This window comes from Anser cygnoides, chromosome 2 (genome assembly GCF_040182565.1).
Source record: "Anser cygnoides isolate HZ-2024a breed goose chromosome 2, Taihu_goose_T2T_genome, whole genome shotgun sequence".
NCBI classification, from domain to species: Eukaryota; Metazoa; Chordata; class Aves; order Anseriformes; family Anatidae; genus Anser; species Anser cygnoides.
The window spans coordinates 4,887,931-4,907,015 of NC_089874.1; the positions used below are offsets into that span (position 1 = coordinate 4,887,931).

Here is a 19,085-nt window from a genome sequence, read left to right on the forward strand (position 1 = left end):
GATATTACTATTCTGTCAAGAGCTGAGGAGAAATAATAATTAAGTCACCTGAACTCTGCGGTCCTCGTGCTGCAAACCAGACACGTTGCAGTTATGCCTGCCCTGCTTCTTGCGTGCCGCCACTGAAGCTGCTGGGGGAAGACAGTTCTGGGATCTCGTTGCAGCACGAGGACTATGAGGTCCACACACTTTGTTTCACTCACAGAGGTTGTATGTCTACTAGTATGTTAAGACTGCTAGGACAGTTTTTCAACCTTCAGACCAAATGCCTGAGAGTGGCTTCTACCCATACTATTACACTCCTTCAGACTCTAAAATAGGGACTGTGTACAAGCTGCGCATTGAGAACAGTCCATGGTGCAGCCTCACTCCCAGATCATTCCCGGGAACTGTTTGAGATATTTCTGGATTGCCTGGGGCAAAAACGTGGCCAGGAACCATCCTAAAAATTTAACAGTGTAAATGATTAAGTGCTTAAAACAGACCTTCGCACTGTTTGATTTATTAGCTTAGATGGAGCGTGCCGTACTCCCATTGCTCAGGGTTCTCCATGAGTGCCCGAGGGAGGCATTTTCCTCCAAAGCAAACTCTTCATTGCTTTGAGTCCAGCGATCAGCTTTCTTTGTGCTAGAGATTACTGCGGGATCCTGCTGGTGATGTGATGATCTGAGAGATTCACAATGAAAATACCAGGCTAGTGGATAATACCAGCTTTTTAAGGACGTGTGTTTCCGTCTTTCTTTTTATTTTTGTGTTGTCCATTATATTATTAAACAAAATATTAAAAAAAAAAAAAATTGGCATTAGAACAAAAATTTGCATATTTCTGGATTTTTAAAATAGCTCTGCATGATTTATTTTTTTTTTTAATCTTGTGGGAGGGAAGTGAGGAAATGTAGGTGGTAAAAACACACTTTGCTCGTTGCTGAATTCGATCATTTTTAGTTTGTCACTTTCAGGTTTGCAGCACTGTAAACCCAAGAAGGAGACTTTGGGGGAAAGCTGGTTTACTTTAGAACAGAATTTTATACAGTAAATAGCACCTCTTCAGTAATTTACATTTGTGCTCTGTGCCTGTAAATTGAAATGACTAAATCAAATATTGACCATGTACACAGTCTCCTTTTCTTTTGACCTATGCCAGTTTTGATCTCAAATGTAGTTTGTTCTCACTTAAATTGCAGCTATTAATTCTGAGAGGTGAAGCTGGAGCTGTCCAGTGAGCCTGTGGCACCTCCTTGCCCCTCTAGATACGCAATGTTATGCATCAAAGCAATGCATAAACATCATCTTTGCCTCATTATCTTTACTGTTCATAAGTGCCAGCCTTGACAAGTAAACACTTGTTGCTGGTTTGCTTTATCAACCTACTTCTTTATAATGGAATACTGTTGTGTTTTTTTTTTTTTTTAGCTAATCCGTTTAATTCTTATGTAAATAGCTATATTTGGTTTGAACTGGCTAGCGTTGGGTAAAGAGCTTTATGCATTTTATTTTTCCTCTGAAGTGCTTGATAAAATTTTCTGTAGTCCTTATGACAAGAGAAGACGAATAGAAACCAGTCATTTAGCACTGCGATGAGAGTCAGCCATCAAGTACTGTCCTTCAGATAAATGGCTGCTTGAATTTCACCAGTCATGGCCAAATGTATGAAATTTTCTCCTCCAGTTTTTGGTGTCAGTGTGGAGGTGACTGTTAGATGCTCCCTACGCTGGTCTTTGCCATACAGCACGTTGTGGTTTTGTAAGCAGCGATCGCTTCTCAGTTCGGGATCCTTTGGACTGGCTCTCGAAGCAAAAGGCCTGCCAAAGGCCAAGCTTGCCAAAGGCCGAGCCATTTGGGAAGGGCTGTGGTAGTGACAGCAGCGTTCTGAGAAGGGCAGTGCACAGAGATGGGTTTCGACACCCGGTCCTGACCTCTGGCTCGCGAGTACCTTGGGGCAGTGCAAACGAGCCCGTGCAGTGAGTCAGGTGCTGGGAGCATGCTGCTTGTGCCCCTGCGTGTCTCCTTCCGCAGCCTGACAGCTCTGTCGTGGAGCTCAACTTGGAAGCTGTCCTCTGGGAATGAGCCATTAAATGACATGTTTGTACAGGAAGGTGGCTTGTTTTCTCTAAATACGAAAGGAAATCCACTTGGTATTTCGAGAGATGAAAAGTACTTCTTCGACAGAGCTGTAAGAAAGTGAAACTAATTAAAGCTCTAAAAAGTTTTGCGTAATCCTGGCTGAATAACTATCTGCTCTGGGTTGTGTATGCCGGGAAAGTAAATAGTGAGCAATGCAGATGGAGATCAAAATACATTAGCTGTCCTCGCTACAATGCTAAGCCCTTGCCCTGGTAATAGTAGCTGAGGTGCCAGAGAACTGGAAGAGAGCCACCCGCCTCTGAGGGCTGTGGGATAATCTCTCTTGCTGCTACCCAAGTCTCTGAGACACTGGAGGCTTTCTGAGTGCTGTTATCTCCGTGCTGCCTCACTTTTGGGACTGCTGTCCTCCAACAGGGGTGGCTTTTCCAGCGGAAGGGAAGTTCTGGGAGGAAGGAGGGAAGAAGGCGAAAGCGAGTAAAAGGAAGTGAGCTGATGAGCCTGAGCGGGTTGTCGGCAGGGCTGGCAGCCAGGCTCTGCTAGCAGGCGTCTCCTGCACGGACTAAAGTATTGATTCCCTGTTGAGTGGCAGTAGCAGACTCCCAGAGCCCAGCCACAGCTTGGGTTTCAGGAGTCTCATGCCAGCAGGAGCAGAGAGGTGGCGCGTGAGCCAGCTCCCCCAGCTCTGCTTTGCGGTGTGGCCATCACAGGCGCCACTGCTCAGCTTTCTCAGTTCCAGTTCCCGCTGTGCTCCTGCTCCTGCTGTTTCCTTGTCTTGGGAGCAAGGACGTCCAGGCACCAGCCTGCACCTTCTGTTGCTGGTTGACTCTTTCAAATCCGCGAGGAAAGCCAGAGTTACCCTTTGGCTGGCAAGCAGAGCAGAATGACCGCTCAGAGCAGATGACAGCAGTTTGACCAGGTGTGCTCCAAGTCAGATGGAGTGAGGACTTTTCTTCATCCTGCGCCACGTTCCGTCTGCTGGGAGATCAGCTACTTAGTCCATCTTGAACTTCAGAGAACCTCCTAACAGTAACAACCCCCCAGTGAATAAGTGAATAAGTGAATTTCATGAATATTCATTAATTTAATGAATATTTTCAACTCTTTGCAGACTTTCGGTATTTATTTCTGACAGAAAAGAATGCTAAAATGGAAATTCTACCTTTAAATATATTAAAAAAAAATAAAGTACTTTTTCATGGCATTTGGCATAATCTTTTAATTATGACTGTGAGAACAGAGCCCAAAATACTAGAAATATGAGTGAAAAAAAAATCAAGATACAGTCTGTAAATTGTTAATTATAACACTGCCAATTAGAAGGGTTTGGGAGTTACTGACTTCTTTTTCATTTTATTTATTATTTTTTATTACCATAGAGACTGTATATTCTAGAATAATGAAATTTAAAAATCTACCAACATTAAAAAAAAAAGTAGTGTTGGAATGGACTGCTGGAGGTCTCTTGTCCAGTCACCTGCTCAAAGCAAGGCTAACTCCAAAACCAGATATTGCTGCTTGGGCCTCACTGAGTTTTCGTTCAGAATTCTGCAAACACAGGGATTTCACAACATCTCTGAACCCCATTTCTGATGCTCAGGCACCGTCATGGTGCATACTTCTTTGTCATGTCCTGTTAGATTGTTCCCTAGCTGCAACCCGTGAATGATGCCTTCTGAGAAGAGTCCAGCAGCTCTATAATTCCCCTTTGGGGGTGTGTGTGTGTGTGTGTGAAACTGATTTTAGACCTTCTCTTGTTCCAGTTCTCTATGATATGCACTTTTCAAAAACTAATGATGAGCTCCAGCCCAAGAGCTAGCAGCTTTAGGGAAAAAGTTGTGGATGGACAGCATGAGGTGACATTGCTCATCAGCAGTGAACTGCCATCAAGTCTTGGGCCAAAGGAACATTTTATGGGGGATGTAGAGGGTCCATTGCTTGCATTCACCTGACAATGAGTGCAGATACCACTGTCTGGATAAGTCTTGATCCAGAACGGGTAATGGTAAAAAAGGTGGGAGCATTCTGGCAGAAAAACAAGCATGAAGAGTTTGTATTTGATGAGCTGGAACTTGGGAGCCCATTGAAGGGAGGCCTTGAAGTGTGAGTGGCGGCATGATAACGATGGATGGGTGACTGATCCTTGCAGGTCCTGCTCAGGTAGTTTGCCTGGGAGCGATAGCTGAGATACTGATGTTCATCTGAGTAAGTGTCGCTTGTAAATTTGAGCTACTCAGCCTGGGTTCCCTGTGTGGTGTGTCACCAGTGTGTAAGTCATCTCATGCTAAACTATATCTTTGAAGCAGAGGTCATGGGTGGTGCCTTGATAGTGCTTCTGTCTTCCACTAAAACAATGGCTTATGAAGTAGTTGAGTGGGGTGAATCCCAGACGAGATGCTGAGGGGATTTATGATAACGTGAACTGTGTGGAAAGAGTGGAGAAGAGTTAGTCATGATGTAAAGACCAAGGAAAAGGGCACACGTGAAGCCAGGAGTGCTGTGAAGGGCTTGCTCCCCTTCCAGGTACTGAACATGATATCCACAGGTACGGGGAATGAGGAGCAAAACTCTACAAGAGTATGAAACTGAAAAGTCTTTCCTTTAAACAGTTTTATTTGAAGACAACTGTAGCCCATGATTCAAATGTTATTTTAATCCTTTTTAATATCTCATTTTTCTTTGGGAGGGCATGGAGGCTTGGTCAGTCCAGGCTGGCTCATGGTTTAAGCATTTAAAATGCTTAAACTGCTTTAAGCAGTTTCTCAGTGTACCCAGAAAGGCACGGAGCACATGCATGCCTTGCAGCGGGTGAAGAACCTCTCCCTGACTCCTTTCCTCAGCAAAGCACATAGGCAGATGCTTCGTGAAGGTGTATCCTCAAGTTCCAAAGACAGCCGTGCTGATAGTTGTGGCCTCAGTGTAGCAGATGCTTGAGTCTTTTTAATGTATTTCTGAATTACGATGAATTTAATTTCACGCTTAGAACAGAGCATGTGTTCAGTTGCTTTATTGAACTGAGGTCGCACTTCCCACTCCTTGCAGACTTACATTCTGCTTTTCCAGACTTCCTGGAAGAGCTGCAAATACATGCTGGCCTGTAGGATCACAGGGCAACATCTCCCAAATCGTTTGGGGATCACCAGCTGGTATTAGCTGGCCTCTAAGATTAACATAGAGGCAAATAGTGACGGGGAGTTGAAAGAGCTGAAGGGTGACTAAAAAGGAGAGCGTTTTTCGGGAGCTGGGGAAGCAATCTTTCCTTTTACTGTAACCTTAGCTGGCTCAGGCTTCAGGTTGCAGGTTCCTGTGAAAACTTCTATTTAGACCTTCCGTCACAAATGGAAATTATTTTTCTGGTGAAGCGGAGCCAAACTACTGTACACTGCCAAATGCTGCTGTGTTAAGCAAAGCTAAGTTACAGAGCTGAGAATGGCCAAAGATATCTTAAGTATAGAACTGAAATGAATGGAGCTGGGACAGGGGAGGTTGGATGTTAGGAAAAGGTTCCTCACCAAGAGATGGTCGGGCACTGGGACAGGCTCCCCCGGGCAGTGGTCATGGCACGGAGCTGCCGGAGTTTGAGAGATGTTTGGACAACACTCTCAGACACAGGGTCCGGGTTTTGGGTGGTTCTTTAGGGACCCAAGAGTTGGACTCGATGATCCCTGTGGGTCCCTTTCATCTCAGGATATTTTATGATTTAATGAGGGTTTTTTTTTGGTTATTCAATAAGCAAAATATTTCCACTGTGGTAGCCCTCTAGCACCATCCTTTAATGAGCATCCCCTTGCATAAACCTTGGTCAGAAGTACCCACGCTACAGGAAAGTAGCCATCCTCACCACGGGAAAGACTTCCACCCCCTCCGTTCACAGGCTGTCCCATTTTCCCTCTCTGAGTAGCGCTCTCCAGTCACAGGGTTGTGCTTATTCCTTAAAGTTGTTAGCAGCCTGCAGATATTCTGGCTCTCCTTGCTGTATTGCTATCTCTTGTTGGAGAGTAAGAGCTTCTCAGACAAACGTTGGCATTTTTTATAAGCACATTCCACTGAATACCTGGAGTTTTCCCCAAAACATCTGTTTTCACATGCAAGTACTGATGATGGCAGGAACCCCTGTAAAAGTTGCCAGATGCCCACCTACCCTGGAAACTCCCAAGCTGTATTTGAACAGGGTCTGGGTTTTGTCAAGGAAGAGTGGGATTTGCTTTGAATTTGCTGCATGAAGCTCTTCCACTAATTATATTTTCATGGTGAAGTTAGATGCATCTGTTTCCCTCAACTGAGCTTCTGTGGGCACAAACTAACATTTTTTTTTTTGCATTTAATTGGACTGCTGCTCTGAGCTACTCCTTCCCAATTCTGTTATGCAGCTCTAAAAATTACTGTGACTTACGTTCAGATGAGTACTCGATCTCATTGTAGAAATGGTGTATTTGGAGAGCTTACCATTAATCTGGTTGCCTTTGAGCCAGAAGGATTTCTCAAATTAATTTACTTGAATTGCCTAATTGAAAGAATAAAAAAGGATAAAAATCTCCTCCTCTCCTCTCCTCTCCTCTCCTCTCCTCTCCTCTCCTCTCCTCTCCTCTCCTCTCCTCTCCTCTCTCTCTCCTCTCCTCTCCTCTCCTCTCCTCTCCTCTCCTCTCCTCTCCTCTCCTCTCCTCTCCTCTCCTCTCCTCTCCTCTCCTCTCCTCTCCTCTCCTCTCCTCTCCTCTCCTCTCCTCTCCTCTCCTCTCCTCTCCTCTCCTCTCCTCTCCTCTCCTCTCTCCTCTCCTCTCCTCTCCTCTCCTCTCCTCTCCTCTCCTCTCCTCTCCTCTCCTCTCCTCTCCTCTCCTCTCCTCTCCTCTCCTCTCCTCTCCTCTCCTCTCCTCTCCTCTCCTCTCCTCTCCTCTCCTCTCCTCTCCTCTCCTCTCCTCTCCTCTCCTCTCCTCTCCTCTCCTCTCCTCTCCTCTCCTCTCCTCTCCTCTCCTCTCCTCTCCTCTCCTCATGTTTTTACCTATACTTTTGTGTGTGGTGTCTAAAGAAAAATTAGGAGGGGTTCGCTTTATTAAAGGTACATACCTGCAGCAGAGATTCCTACAAATTACACTGTCCTTACACTGGGTGAGACCCAGCTAAGGAACCAGTGGAGGCCAGGGCCTGATTCGTTTGAATTAGACTATGGCAGATGAACTGCACCAGAAAAATTCTTGCTTCTCTCCCTGAACTGCAAAGGGGACCCTCGGTGATCAGCTCCCAGCAGCTCTCTGTACTGGGAGGTCTGAGCTATGTGAGATGAATCCCACTGCTTCTCTGGGAGAGGACTTCTGACAAGATACTGTTATAGTTTCACAGGGTAGATTTCTTTAGGACCTCATAAGTACGAGATCTACATATTTTGTAGGGGGGAATACTCACTCTGCTACTTCGCAGCTGTCTCAGATATCAGCACCTCTGCTTTTGTTCAGCATGCCACCAGCCAGTGTGTTACAGGGAGCCTGTATAACATACAGCTCTTTCTAAAAAGTTGGCTTTTATTAGACAACTAGAATATGGTATCTGGGGGTTCTTACGTCAGAATGGGAAAGCAGAGTGCATGTGTCTGTCCATGTTTGGGAGCATCCAGTGCCTCCTGAGCTTCGCTCTCCCATCTTGGCAGCAAATGTTGCGCTGTCATGTGTCATCCTTTTCCACTTCTGCTCTTTCTTTCAGTTTCCAGTCATGCTGACTTCATCCTCTCTGCTGCTTCTAATTGCTCAATATTTAAACTTTCAAGATGTTAATAATAAACTTTCATTGTATCTCTGTGGTAGCCGCCTGCAGCACAATTCCTGTGAGAAGCAGCTGAGGGAACTGCGGTTGTTTAGTCTGGAGAAGAGGAGACTCAGGGGAGACTTCATTGCTCTCTGCAACTACCTGAAAGGAAGCTGTGGGGAGCTGGGGGTTGGCCTATTCTCATAGTAACTAGTGACAGGACTAGAGGGGAATGGCCCCAGGTTGCGCCAGGGGAGGTTCAGGTTGGAAATGAGGAGACATTTCTCCTCAGAAAGAGCAGTCAGGCATTGGGACGGGTTGCCCAGGGAGGTGGTGGCGTCACCGTCCCTGGGGGTGTTCAAGGAGAGGTTGGACGTGGTGCTTAGGGACATGGTTTAGTGGTGACATTGGTGGGAGTGGGATGGTTGGACCAGATGATCTTGAAGGTCTCTTCCAACCTTGATACTGTGATTCTATGACTCTATAAACTGACAGCTTTGTCTGCTATTCATAGCTGTTTGGGCGTGTATATATTGCTGTGGCCATTTCCTACATGTTAGAGAGAAGAAACCAACCTCTCCGATGTGGGTGAATCACAGTATCAGTGTTTGTTTTATTTCTATATATATATCACTACTTGGAAGAACACAATAATCTCTCAGATCAGGAGTCTATGCTGATTGTTTTTAAAATTAAGCTACAAATCCTCTCTAATCTGCATGAAATAACCACAAATCCTGGTGGGAATTGCGAGGAGGCATTATTATGTTGAGTCAGATATTCTTCTGTGCCCACAGCTCTCCATGTAGATCCATTAAGGCATGTTGCATGTATCATATATTGCTGTATATGTGTTTTTGTTACTTCATGTTAGTAAATTATGAGAGTACTTGTGTGACAAAAGCACAAATTCCGCATTAATGAGCCTTTCCTTTCCTTTCCTTTCCTTTCCTTTCCTTTCCTTTCCTTTCCTTTCCTTTCCTTTCCTTTCCTTTCCTTTCCTTTCCTTTCCTTTCCTTTCCTTTCCTTTCCTTTCCTTTCCTTTCCTTTCCTTTCCTTCCTTCCCTTCCCTTCCCTTCCCTTCCCTTCCCTTCCCTTCCCTTCCCTTCCCTTCCCTTCCCTTCCCTTCCCTTCCCTTCCCTTCCCTTCCCTTCCCTTCCCTTCCCTTCCCTTCCCTTCCCTTCCCTTCCCTTCCCTTCCCTTCCCTTCCCTTCCCTTCCCTTCCCTTCCCTTCCCTTCCCTTCCCTTCCCTTCCCTTCCCTTCCCTTCCCTTCCCTTCCCTTCCCTTCCCTTCCCTTCCCTTCCCTTCCCTTCCCTTCCCTTCCCTTCCCTTCCCTTCCCTTCCTTCCCTTCCCTTCCCTTCCCTTCCCTTCCCTTCCCTTCCCTTCCCTTCCCTTCCCTTCCCTTCCCTTCCCTTCCCTTCCCTTCCCTTCCCTTCCCTTCCCTTCCCTTCCCTTCCCTTCCCCCTTCCCTTCCCTTCCCTTCCCTTCCCTTCCCTTCCCTTCCCTTCCCTTCCCTTCCCTTCCCTTCCCTTCCCTTCCCTTCCCTTCCCCCTTCCCTTCCCTTCCCTTCCCTTCCCTTCCCTTCCCTTCCCTTCCCTTCCCTTCCCTTCCCTTCCCTTCCCTTCCCTTTCCCTGCTCTTAATTGTTTTAAATGCTTATTTTTAGGCTTTTGTGGTTTGTCTGCTTTAAATACGATTTTTGGAAAGTATCACATGGAAGAAAGCTGTTCACTCTGATTAGTGGAGAGAAAATGAAAGCAAAAGTAACGTAATATGTGGAAGGCACTTTTCCCTCTAGCCAAATGAACCTAAGTTGACCCTAAAGCAAATGTGACATTTAACCTTTCTTGTTCCTACACAATCTGTGCTAAACTTGACCTCTGTTAGTTCTTTCCCATCATCTTATGAAGCGGACAGCTGAACACGCAGTGTATTTACAGTACATGGAGACATCTCAAGTTTCTTCTTTGAAGTGAGAGAGCGCTTTGGCTTGTGAGGTAGCAGAGGGGCAGAGGGACAGAAGGAAGAAATGCCTCTGCTATGTCAGCTCACGTGACTGGGTCTGACATGACCACTACAGAGCCTGCTTTCTGGCTGGCTCCCTTGGAGTACTGTGCCCTGCAAGATGGCATCTGCCCTGGCTTCAGCACAGGGCCCTTGCCTTTCCCCGTCTCCTTGACCTGACTGTGCATGGCCAGTGGCCTGAAAGGCTTTGCTATAGGAGGTGAAAGTTCAAGTCTTCCTGGGTGAGAAACAGCAGCTTCGTGGTGTTTATTCAAAAAGAATAAAGTTTGATAAAGGATTTTTGTTTGTATTCCAAGACTTCCTATTTTGTAAAATAACAGCAAAGTGAGAAATATATAGAAATGGTGTGGGACAAAGAAAAGTTTTTGAGAGACCAACACTGCTGATGAATTCCATTGTCATGATAATTTATTCCACTTCTTATTGAGTGATAAGGAATTCAGTAACATAAAAAGGATTCTGCAATCACTTAACGTACCTTAAAGCACTGAAATATAACATCAATATTCAAGGATTATGGTTGTTTCCCTGAGCAAAAGCTGACTGTGTTATATTAGTCATTCAGCATAAGTAGAAAAGCAAAGACATTTCTTTTGCTACCAAGGCTTTATTTGCCCCTCAGAAGTAGTCAGGAAGATTTTGTTTCACAGTTTGAAAATTGAACTTTCTGTCATTGATTTGTGACTCCCGAATTTTCTCAGCGCATTTGGTGCTGCCTTTCTTAAAGGGCTTTTTAAGAGCTTCTCTTGCTCCAAGCAGTATCCCAAATCATCTGCACGTTTAGATCTACAGTCCTGTGGTCTTCTGTCCTTGGTCTGCAGTGGGCATTTCAGTAATTTTACTTTCAAGTGTGGAAACGACAACATATTCTTTGGCTTCACCTCTAAATATCTGTTTCCTAAAACTTTCTTGGTGATGTGACATTGTCCAATCCTGAACCTGCAGCTTTCTTGAAGCATCTATATTGACACTGCTACTCTCATTCTCACTATCATTTGCCTTCAGTGGAGGGCTCAGAACTCAGAATTTTGTGAGTCAGAAGCTTGCGTATTTTTTACTGGCTGTTAAAAGTAATGGATCACCTTACAGAGATGCCAACTTATCTTATCCGGTCAGTGGAAGTACGTTTTTTAAACGTTTTGAAGTGCCCTTTGGTGTTTCTTGTCTCTCTGTCTTGACTATGTAAGGATCTTCAGCAGCCACGTAGCCTTTTAAGGGTAGTTGATAGAAATCCCACACATCCACCCATTCTGTAATGGGATGTGATTCAGCTACTCTATTTTACGTGAGAAAAACTGTGCCCTGAGCTTTGTTAAGGCCATTGACTGTCTACCACAAGAGGTCCAGGATAGGTAGTTCATTTGTAGATGCCTACCTTTAGTCACATGAATGCCTCCTGATGTTGTGGACCTAAGCAAGTATAACCAAAAATCCTCTGTCATGAGGGAATGTCTGCACCTGAACCAATTATGAATGGGAACTGCTATGAAATACTGGGGATTTTTGTACTCATGAATAAGGAATTCTGCCCTTTGCTGATGCTTTACTGTTTGTTTGTATTGCTTCTGTCTATTCATCCAGATAGTTCTCCACTGTGAATCTTCTGTGAACCTGCCCTTGTCTGTTCTGCTGGAAAAGTACTGTGAAGCTTTATCAGCCCGCACCAATGTCACAGGTATTTATTTCTCCATTTCTCAGTGGCTTCTTGTTACTCCAGGATCTGTTTTCAAAGTGTCCTTGCTCCAGGAACATCTTTTCCTGCTGAGATAAACTTAGTGCTTCCAGCCTTCAGTTTTCATTGGCAAGAACATGCAGTGGTGTGACATGGGAAGAAAACTTTGAAGTTTGCACACCTGGAAAGAACTTCAGGTGTACTAATATTGGCAGCCTTTTTTTGTGATTTAATCTGTTGAGCTGACTGTACTCACTAACCGATATGATCGTTGAAGGACAGTACTTCTAAAGCATCTGTATCCAGACTGGTCCAGACTCCTTGTTAAAGGCAGTCTGCAGTTCTCCAAGGGCCTCATGGCTTATCAAAGCTGGGCAGGCAAAGTGTGGTGGATGTGGTAGTCAAATCCAGCCCTTGTATGACATTCACTGTAGAAACTGGGGTGCTCTGACCTGACTGAAGCTTATACAGGCTAGGGGTGAACCTTTTACCATTTTGGTCAGGCCAATTGACATGAAAAATACCAGTCCTCCAAATCAGAACATGTTGAACCTCAAAACTTTGCAATTTCTATTTCCTGATCCCACCCCCAGTTCTCCAAAGCCTGACTCTAACTTTTCAGGTTAGGAGAGAAGTCTTTTCTGATACAGGACAGAGATAGTACAGGGGAACTTAGGGACACTGGCAGTGGGATGAAGGGAGAATGGAATATTGCAGACCCTACAGAATGTTAAGCACAAAGAGCAGGAAAGGTTGGGGGGAATGTGCGGCCTTTTCTTTCTTTATACCAGTTTTTGAAAGCAGGATGGCCAAGGGTGGGTGCTGCAATGAGTGATTCAATGGGGGAATTAGGATTGTTTTTTTCCCCTTTGCTTTCCCCACAGAAAATCGTCACAGAAGGAGGAGTTTAAAATACCTTGTCGGAATGTAGATGTTATCATTTAAACAGTTCTCCAGCCTTAAGAAATGACAAAGCAAATGAGGTTCAAGGAAGAAGTCTTTCCATATATCAAATCAATTGTGGTTTACTCTGACTCTATATATTGCATAAGGACAATAAACTGATCTAGATAAGATGATCAGACTGAGGTCTGAAAGTTTTGTTGCCTTAACTGCCTGTTAATTTGCATATAAATGGGTGTGTTGACCTGTATTATGAATCTAATCTGAGCTCTGTAACTTGTGGCATTGTGTTCCAGGGAGCAACTTTGCCTGATGTGGTATATTTGCTTGTACAAGTTTTAATGACATTCTATTTTATTTTGTAGCTAGAAACAAAGGAAAGATAGATGAGGTTCTGTGAAACTTTACATAAGTTTCGGACCCTTCTTTCAGATGTTCTTTGACCTTTGAATATTTCTGAAAATACTATCATAAAATTTTCCATTAATTCATAGTGTATTATTTCTTTTCCAGACCTTTTATTGCAAAAATATTATTATTTCACACCAGACTGTCTTAAACTTTGGCAAACACTTTAATTCCTAATTGTTGGCAAAAAAAAAATAAAAAAAAAATCTGAGCTATTTACGTGATGCATGAACACAAGGCATCTTCTCAGGCTGAGTGCAACTCTTATAATAGCACTGTAATATGAAAAGGCTAGAGAGAAGTCACAAGAGTCTCTTACATTGTACTATTATTGTAAGGTATCACTGATCAGAGAAATAAAGCACTGCTCTAAAGTTAATGTGACTTGATTGTTATATAGAGACAATCCAACATACCTTTATAAGGTATGTTTATAGAATATACCTTTCTGCAGCATATTTTGAAATCCTGTGAGCCTGTACTCTTTTTTGTTGAGCATGGGCTTATACATGTAGTAAAACCCTAAGCTGCCTCATGTTCAGACGAGTTGGACATAAATCCAGACTCATGCATGAACATAAAGTGAACTTCAGGACCTTCTACGGGCAAAAGTGTATTTTTTTCTTAGTATTAGTCAATGTACTCTTCTCAACATGGTGGATCACCAACATGGTGCTTCTTGCCACTGCATGTTTCTCTTGTTTCACATGATGATTGCAGGATCTTTAAAAAGGTCTGGACTTTTCAGCTATGAGTCTTCTTATTAAAAATGGAATCTACAATGCAGTGATCTCCACCTTTATAATCAGTGAAACATAGCCAATATAGTCAAAAGTCTGGAGCGTTGCTTTGTCCTAAACTAAGATGTAAATCAGGGCAGAGAAACCTTGTTTTTGATTTTTTTTTCCCTCTGAAAGGATCCAAAGATGAAAAAACTCCTATAGATATATTGTCGTCCAAAATTAGCTTAGCTGTGTGCATTTTGAACCCTCATAATAGTAAGGATGTATCACACTGAAACATTGTTTGCTTTACCCAGCAACATGGATGTGCAGAGTCAGACCAGAACCACAGAGTCTGAAATGTCTTTGGCTTTTTTCTGATCATAATCTTTGACACTGCGCAAATCTAGTCTTTTAAAGAGGAAAAAAATCAATAAAATAAAACAACAACAACAAAAAATTCCAAAGATAGACATACTGAACAATCTTTATTTATAGCTGGGAGAAGAGAAACATGAAAGTTTTGTAATTGGTTATATTCCGTGTCTCTTTTCCAGATGATGCTGTTAATTAGTCCAAGATGTTAATTTCCTCCCCTTATAATTTCTAACTTCAGCCTCCAAATATGTTCACAATAAGTATCCCAAACAGATGGCATAAAATGCTTTTGAGATTTTCATTTATGTTTAAGTGCACTGAATTGCTGAGTAAATGACATTGTGAATTCAGTCTGACATGATTTAAGCCAAGCAATGCTTGTTAAGAGGTGAAAGGCAATATAATTCACTCTCTTTTGGGTTTTGTTTCCTCAAAAAATTCCTGGATTACACCTTTGTGAGTGCTTGCGTGCAGCGTTTGATCTTGATGGGATTGTGTGTGTATCTGCGGACCTGAAGAGGGATTTTATTTAATTTTTAATTCTTACTTTGTTTTCATACATAAGAAGTATTGGTTGAAATGGCAGAACTTTTGTACAATGACTCAGCTGAACATGTTCCTGATGTTGTTCTCTCTTCGTATGGTTTGACTGGAATTACAGGAATATGCAGGATGACCAGATGACATGATGAAATTCATCATGCTTCCCTTCACATACTTTGACTTTCCTATCTTACATATTTTCACTAGAGACTGCAGGTCCTGTCTTACATCTGTTCCTACTCACTTTTGATCTCAATGGAAGTCTTTTTATCCCACTTTTTAGTCCATTGACAGGTTTCACCACGCAATCTTTAAGACCTTAATAAAGCAGATTCATCTAAAAACAGAATCTTCTTCCAAAAAAATAAACTAGAAAGTGGATGGCCAGTACTACTGTACTTAGTGTGTTAACATAAGAATTACATTCTCTGTTTTCTTCCTCTTTCTTATCCTGCACTCACTTTGAAGGTTGCAATTTGCATTTATGATGTTTAAGGCTATTCAAACAACCCAGTAAATGGGAGACAGTAGATCAGATGTGTCATGCATTTCATTTCACGAAGTCCTCGGATTCACTGAAAGGAAAAATTATTTATTTCCCTTGTTTCACTGGATACTCTTGAGGCTGGGCATGGTTCCTTTCCCTTATTCAGGTCACTGCAGCGTGGTGAAAGACTGCTGTCCCACAGAAATGGTACCAGACTCCTGATTCTACATGATGCAGGGTTCCATCTGTACAAACTCTGTCCTATACTTCTCAAGTTGTCTTCTCAAGTCTCCAGGGAAGCTCTCAAATAGGGAACATATCAGTGAGTGTGGGAGGAACGTATCCTAGGTTGGATTCCAACACACAACTCCTCAAAGTTGCTGGTAAAGTCCCAAAGAACCTGACATCATTTGGAGATTTTCATAATTTTTCCTGTTGATGGGACAGTGAGTTATACTAGAAGCTTCTTCAGGACTTACAATAACACCAAACGGAAGATAGAAAAGGTAGTTTTCATTTCTTATCCTTTCTTGAACCTCTTACAGGTCCCACAGTGAATCTCATCAAACATGAGACATAAGTGAGCACTCCTTACGCCTCCTGCACAGGCACTGGCCAAAGCAAGGTTCGTTTGAAAGAAGGATTTATGAAATCACATGGCATTCTCAAGCATGAATCAAATTTCCTCTCTTGTCACTGTCACACTGAGATAACTCCTTAATCTGGCTGTCAGCATTGAGCTACTAAGACACCTTCTTGCCTAGAGGTCTTGTGTAAACCAGCCACAGACAGCCACAGACAGCTCCTGTGGTATACGTTAGTATCACTTTTCAGGATAAACTGTTCAAAAACATGTTAGACAGCAGTGACAGCCATGTGGGAAAGGGAGCATGTGTACTCAAAGTGCCTTAGCAGGTTAGCAATATGAGTGTATACTGAAAGATAGCAGCTGATTACTGTGTTTTTGTTGCATGATCTTTGTCCTTCTACCCTGATTTAATGACATCAAGATGCAAAAGTGTTTCCTCTGTAACAAAAAAAAGGCATGTACGTAAGAGTTATTTCAGACCTTCGAATACCACTACATTCATCCTTCAACGTCATGGATCTGATTCCGTTTCCAGTTATGAAAAGTATGTATGTATAAAGTAAATGTGCATGTGTGTGCCTGTGTCTCTGTGTATTGGGGGGAGCATATGGGTGTGTGTTTGTGTAGAATGGTGACAAAACCATATGAACTCGGGAACAGTAGCATCCTAAAGTGTGGGTTTCTTGTTGAAAGGAAAATTTGAAAGTTTTCTTTAGACAACCAATTAAATAAATAACATAATTTTACTTCTGTTTTAGACATTACATTTAGCTTAACTTTAATTTGAAATATTCATGTACAATTAAAAAAAAAAAAGTACAAAAGTACAATCTTCATTTTAAACATTTAAAATTGTTAACTTTATTTTCAGAAAATTATTTCCTATCCCTTTGGTCAGAAAAATTATGAAGACTTGATGCTACGTTGGTACAGTGTTTCTGCCATCTTGAAGCTGACCATTCATTAAAAGGCTTTTGTTTCCATCATTGTTTGTTTTTATGATATCCCTAGATAGACCCATCTCTGTGTACCTGGCACAAGTGCAAACATCTGAAAATAAGGTTTTGTAAGTGTGTCCATTTGTGAGAAAAGGGACTTTGCAGACTCAATGAACAGTTTCATTTTTAAATAATTTCCATCTTCTTGGAACTTTACTCAAACAAAATCTGAGCTTTCTACATTTTGTTTAGGGAAGATTTATCTGTGCTACATTTCTGGAAAGGGTTCTCTCAGCTGCAGCTAAAAGACTTTCTTTTTCATCCAGATTCTTTGTCCTGCGTTTCTTTCTACCCCAGAAGCAATGCAGGCCTTTCTCCAGGCAATCTCAATGCCTGTTGTGATTTTGTGTATGGTGTGTTTGTCTGTGGTAAAGATATTTAGTGTTAAGTTGTTCAGTTCAAAACCGGGTGAACCTTTGATTCATTCTTTATTTCTGGTTGGGACTTCTGCTGATCAGGAATCCCTGCAGGTCAGCCAAGCGTAACCATCTTATGCTGGCACATGTTTTAGCATGGCTTTGCCTGCTGGTCATTGTAATACCACCGTCCTACTTTACTGTGAATGCAGGCCTAGCTGAGTCACTTCTGCTTAATGTGTGTGGGGGGGTCATCTCTGTGAACCAGGAAGGTGGGACCGAACCTGGGAATAACAGAGCAAAAGGTAATAGTTGAAAGCACAGGTACTTAGGAGCCAGCATGTCCCTGGGGCTATCGTAGACTCATGGGGTGGGACTCAACTCACGGATTTGTTGTCTGAATGTTCATGTTTACCTGTAAAATAAGTGTCTGAGCTCCCGCTATTGGACAGGATTTAGTTGCCCTCATGTCAGTGCCCAGTGACCTTTGAGGTACTTAACGGTACCTAAGACGTGCAGGGCTGGCAGATATGGCACAGAACCTACAGGAAGCCTGTGCCCTCTGGAATAGCTGGAGGGCTGTCTCCGGGATTGAGTGGCCCAGGGTGCTCATGTGTCATCTGAATCCTTACGTAGATCTCCATTGACTATTATTGTCCTAGATGAACTGGATGAGTTGAACTAGATGTTCCAGTCCATCTAGGTATCCTAATATAGGCACTTCTGCACAGGAGTTTCATGGAAGTCTGACATACAGCACGCAGTCTGCAAGATGGGAGTTAATAGTTTATAGCTCAACGCACATACGAAATATCCTCTGACAAGATGTTTTAATCACAGAGGCTTTGGCTACCAAAGAAAAATGAGTTTTTTGCCTCGATCTCCCAGCTGCTGAGTGCACACAGGCTGCAGGTTTTGCTTGGCTGACTATTGTTATTTTTTAGGAGTTAATTTCAATCAATCATTCTTTTAGTAGATGAAAGTTTCATGACAGAGAAACATATTCTATAACTTGCTTTCTATACAGAGCAGCATAGGTGAGACACTCATTGCTCCAGGGGTTATTTATTTCTGTGCATTGCCCTACTCTGTTTCTTGGAAACGGAAGATTTGGCCTCATTACATCTCTAAATATCCCTCCACAGTAATGGCATGGCAGCAATTCTCACTGTTTCTCTTCTGATTTTCCCAGCAGGTCACATCAGTGAGCACTTCCATTTATAATGATACTTGGATGAGCTATTCATTTTAACGTATGCTTTGCACTCTCTTGGCATCAGCCTGCTGGCTGAAGCTACGTACTCTGCTCCTGCAGCTGCCCGTGGGGCACTTGGGAATGTGCTTTCATCACAACCACACAACTTCGTTACTGCTCGCAGGCATAAAGTTAACCTTGAGCAGCAGCATTTGCATGATCAAAGCTGGAGCTGAGGACACAGGCGATCTTCCTAGCACTTCCTATTTTCAGATGTTGCAATGACACTATTTAAATAGAGGTGATGATGGTGGTTTACTTTCTCACTGCCTCAAATGACATACCAGGCAGTCTAGCACTGCTTGCTTGTACATCCCAAAATAAAGCTGCGTGCAGTGTTGTTGCACATTTTGTATTGTTGCCGCTGGTCCTTATGATTTAAAATGCATTTCCCAAGTCTGGGGCAGTTCCAAGCTAAGGGTTTGTAGAAATTCTCATGTATTAAGGAACTATGTAGACAATCCAGAAAGTTACGTGTTCCACTAGGATTACCCATGAGGATTATTAATAAATAAATAAATACATAAATATTTTTTTTTGTGACTTTTTTGTAGATAAGATATATAAACATATCTTATGGTTCCCACCTTTACCCTAGGTGTCCAGAGACTGGCAAGTTCTTCCAAAATTCACTGACAATGAATCTCTAAGCTGTGTAAACAAGGCTATAAAGTGCTCAGATACTACAGTGGTGCGAGTCACACAGAGTGATTTATTTTCTGTTGCTGCTGTTGTTGTTCTTACATTTTTTTAAAGAGTGCCTATGGTTTGCAGTCTGGCTTTTTGTTGTTACTCTGAATGTGAAATATGTTTTAGAAAGAATTTACTCCAGTGCCTTGATCTCAGGAAGGCATGCTTTTGCAAAACCTCGAGTAACTACTGAATGAAGTAACCTTGGCATAGAAGAGGAACCAGCTACACCAGAAGTGGTGC

General features: G+C 42.8%; 1 protein-coding gene across 3 annotated transcripts in view; it reads left to right on the plus strand.

Annotated features, from left to right (window-relative positions):
• The window catches only part of CRHR2 (corticotropin releasing hormone receptor 2), a 156,728-nt gene that overhangs the window by 3,059 nt on the left and 134,584 nt on the right, over nt 1-19,085 (plus strand). For all 3 annotated transcript variants that reach the window (XM_066991399.1, XM_048062354.2, XM_048062352.2), the window contains exon 2: nt 11,423-11,516. In XM_066991399.1, the coding sequence (XP_066847500.1) occupies nt 11,423-11,516 (94 nt within the window). The remainder of the gene's footprint in view (nt 1-11,422; nt 11,517-19,085) is intronic.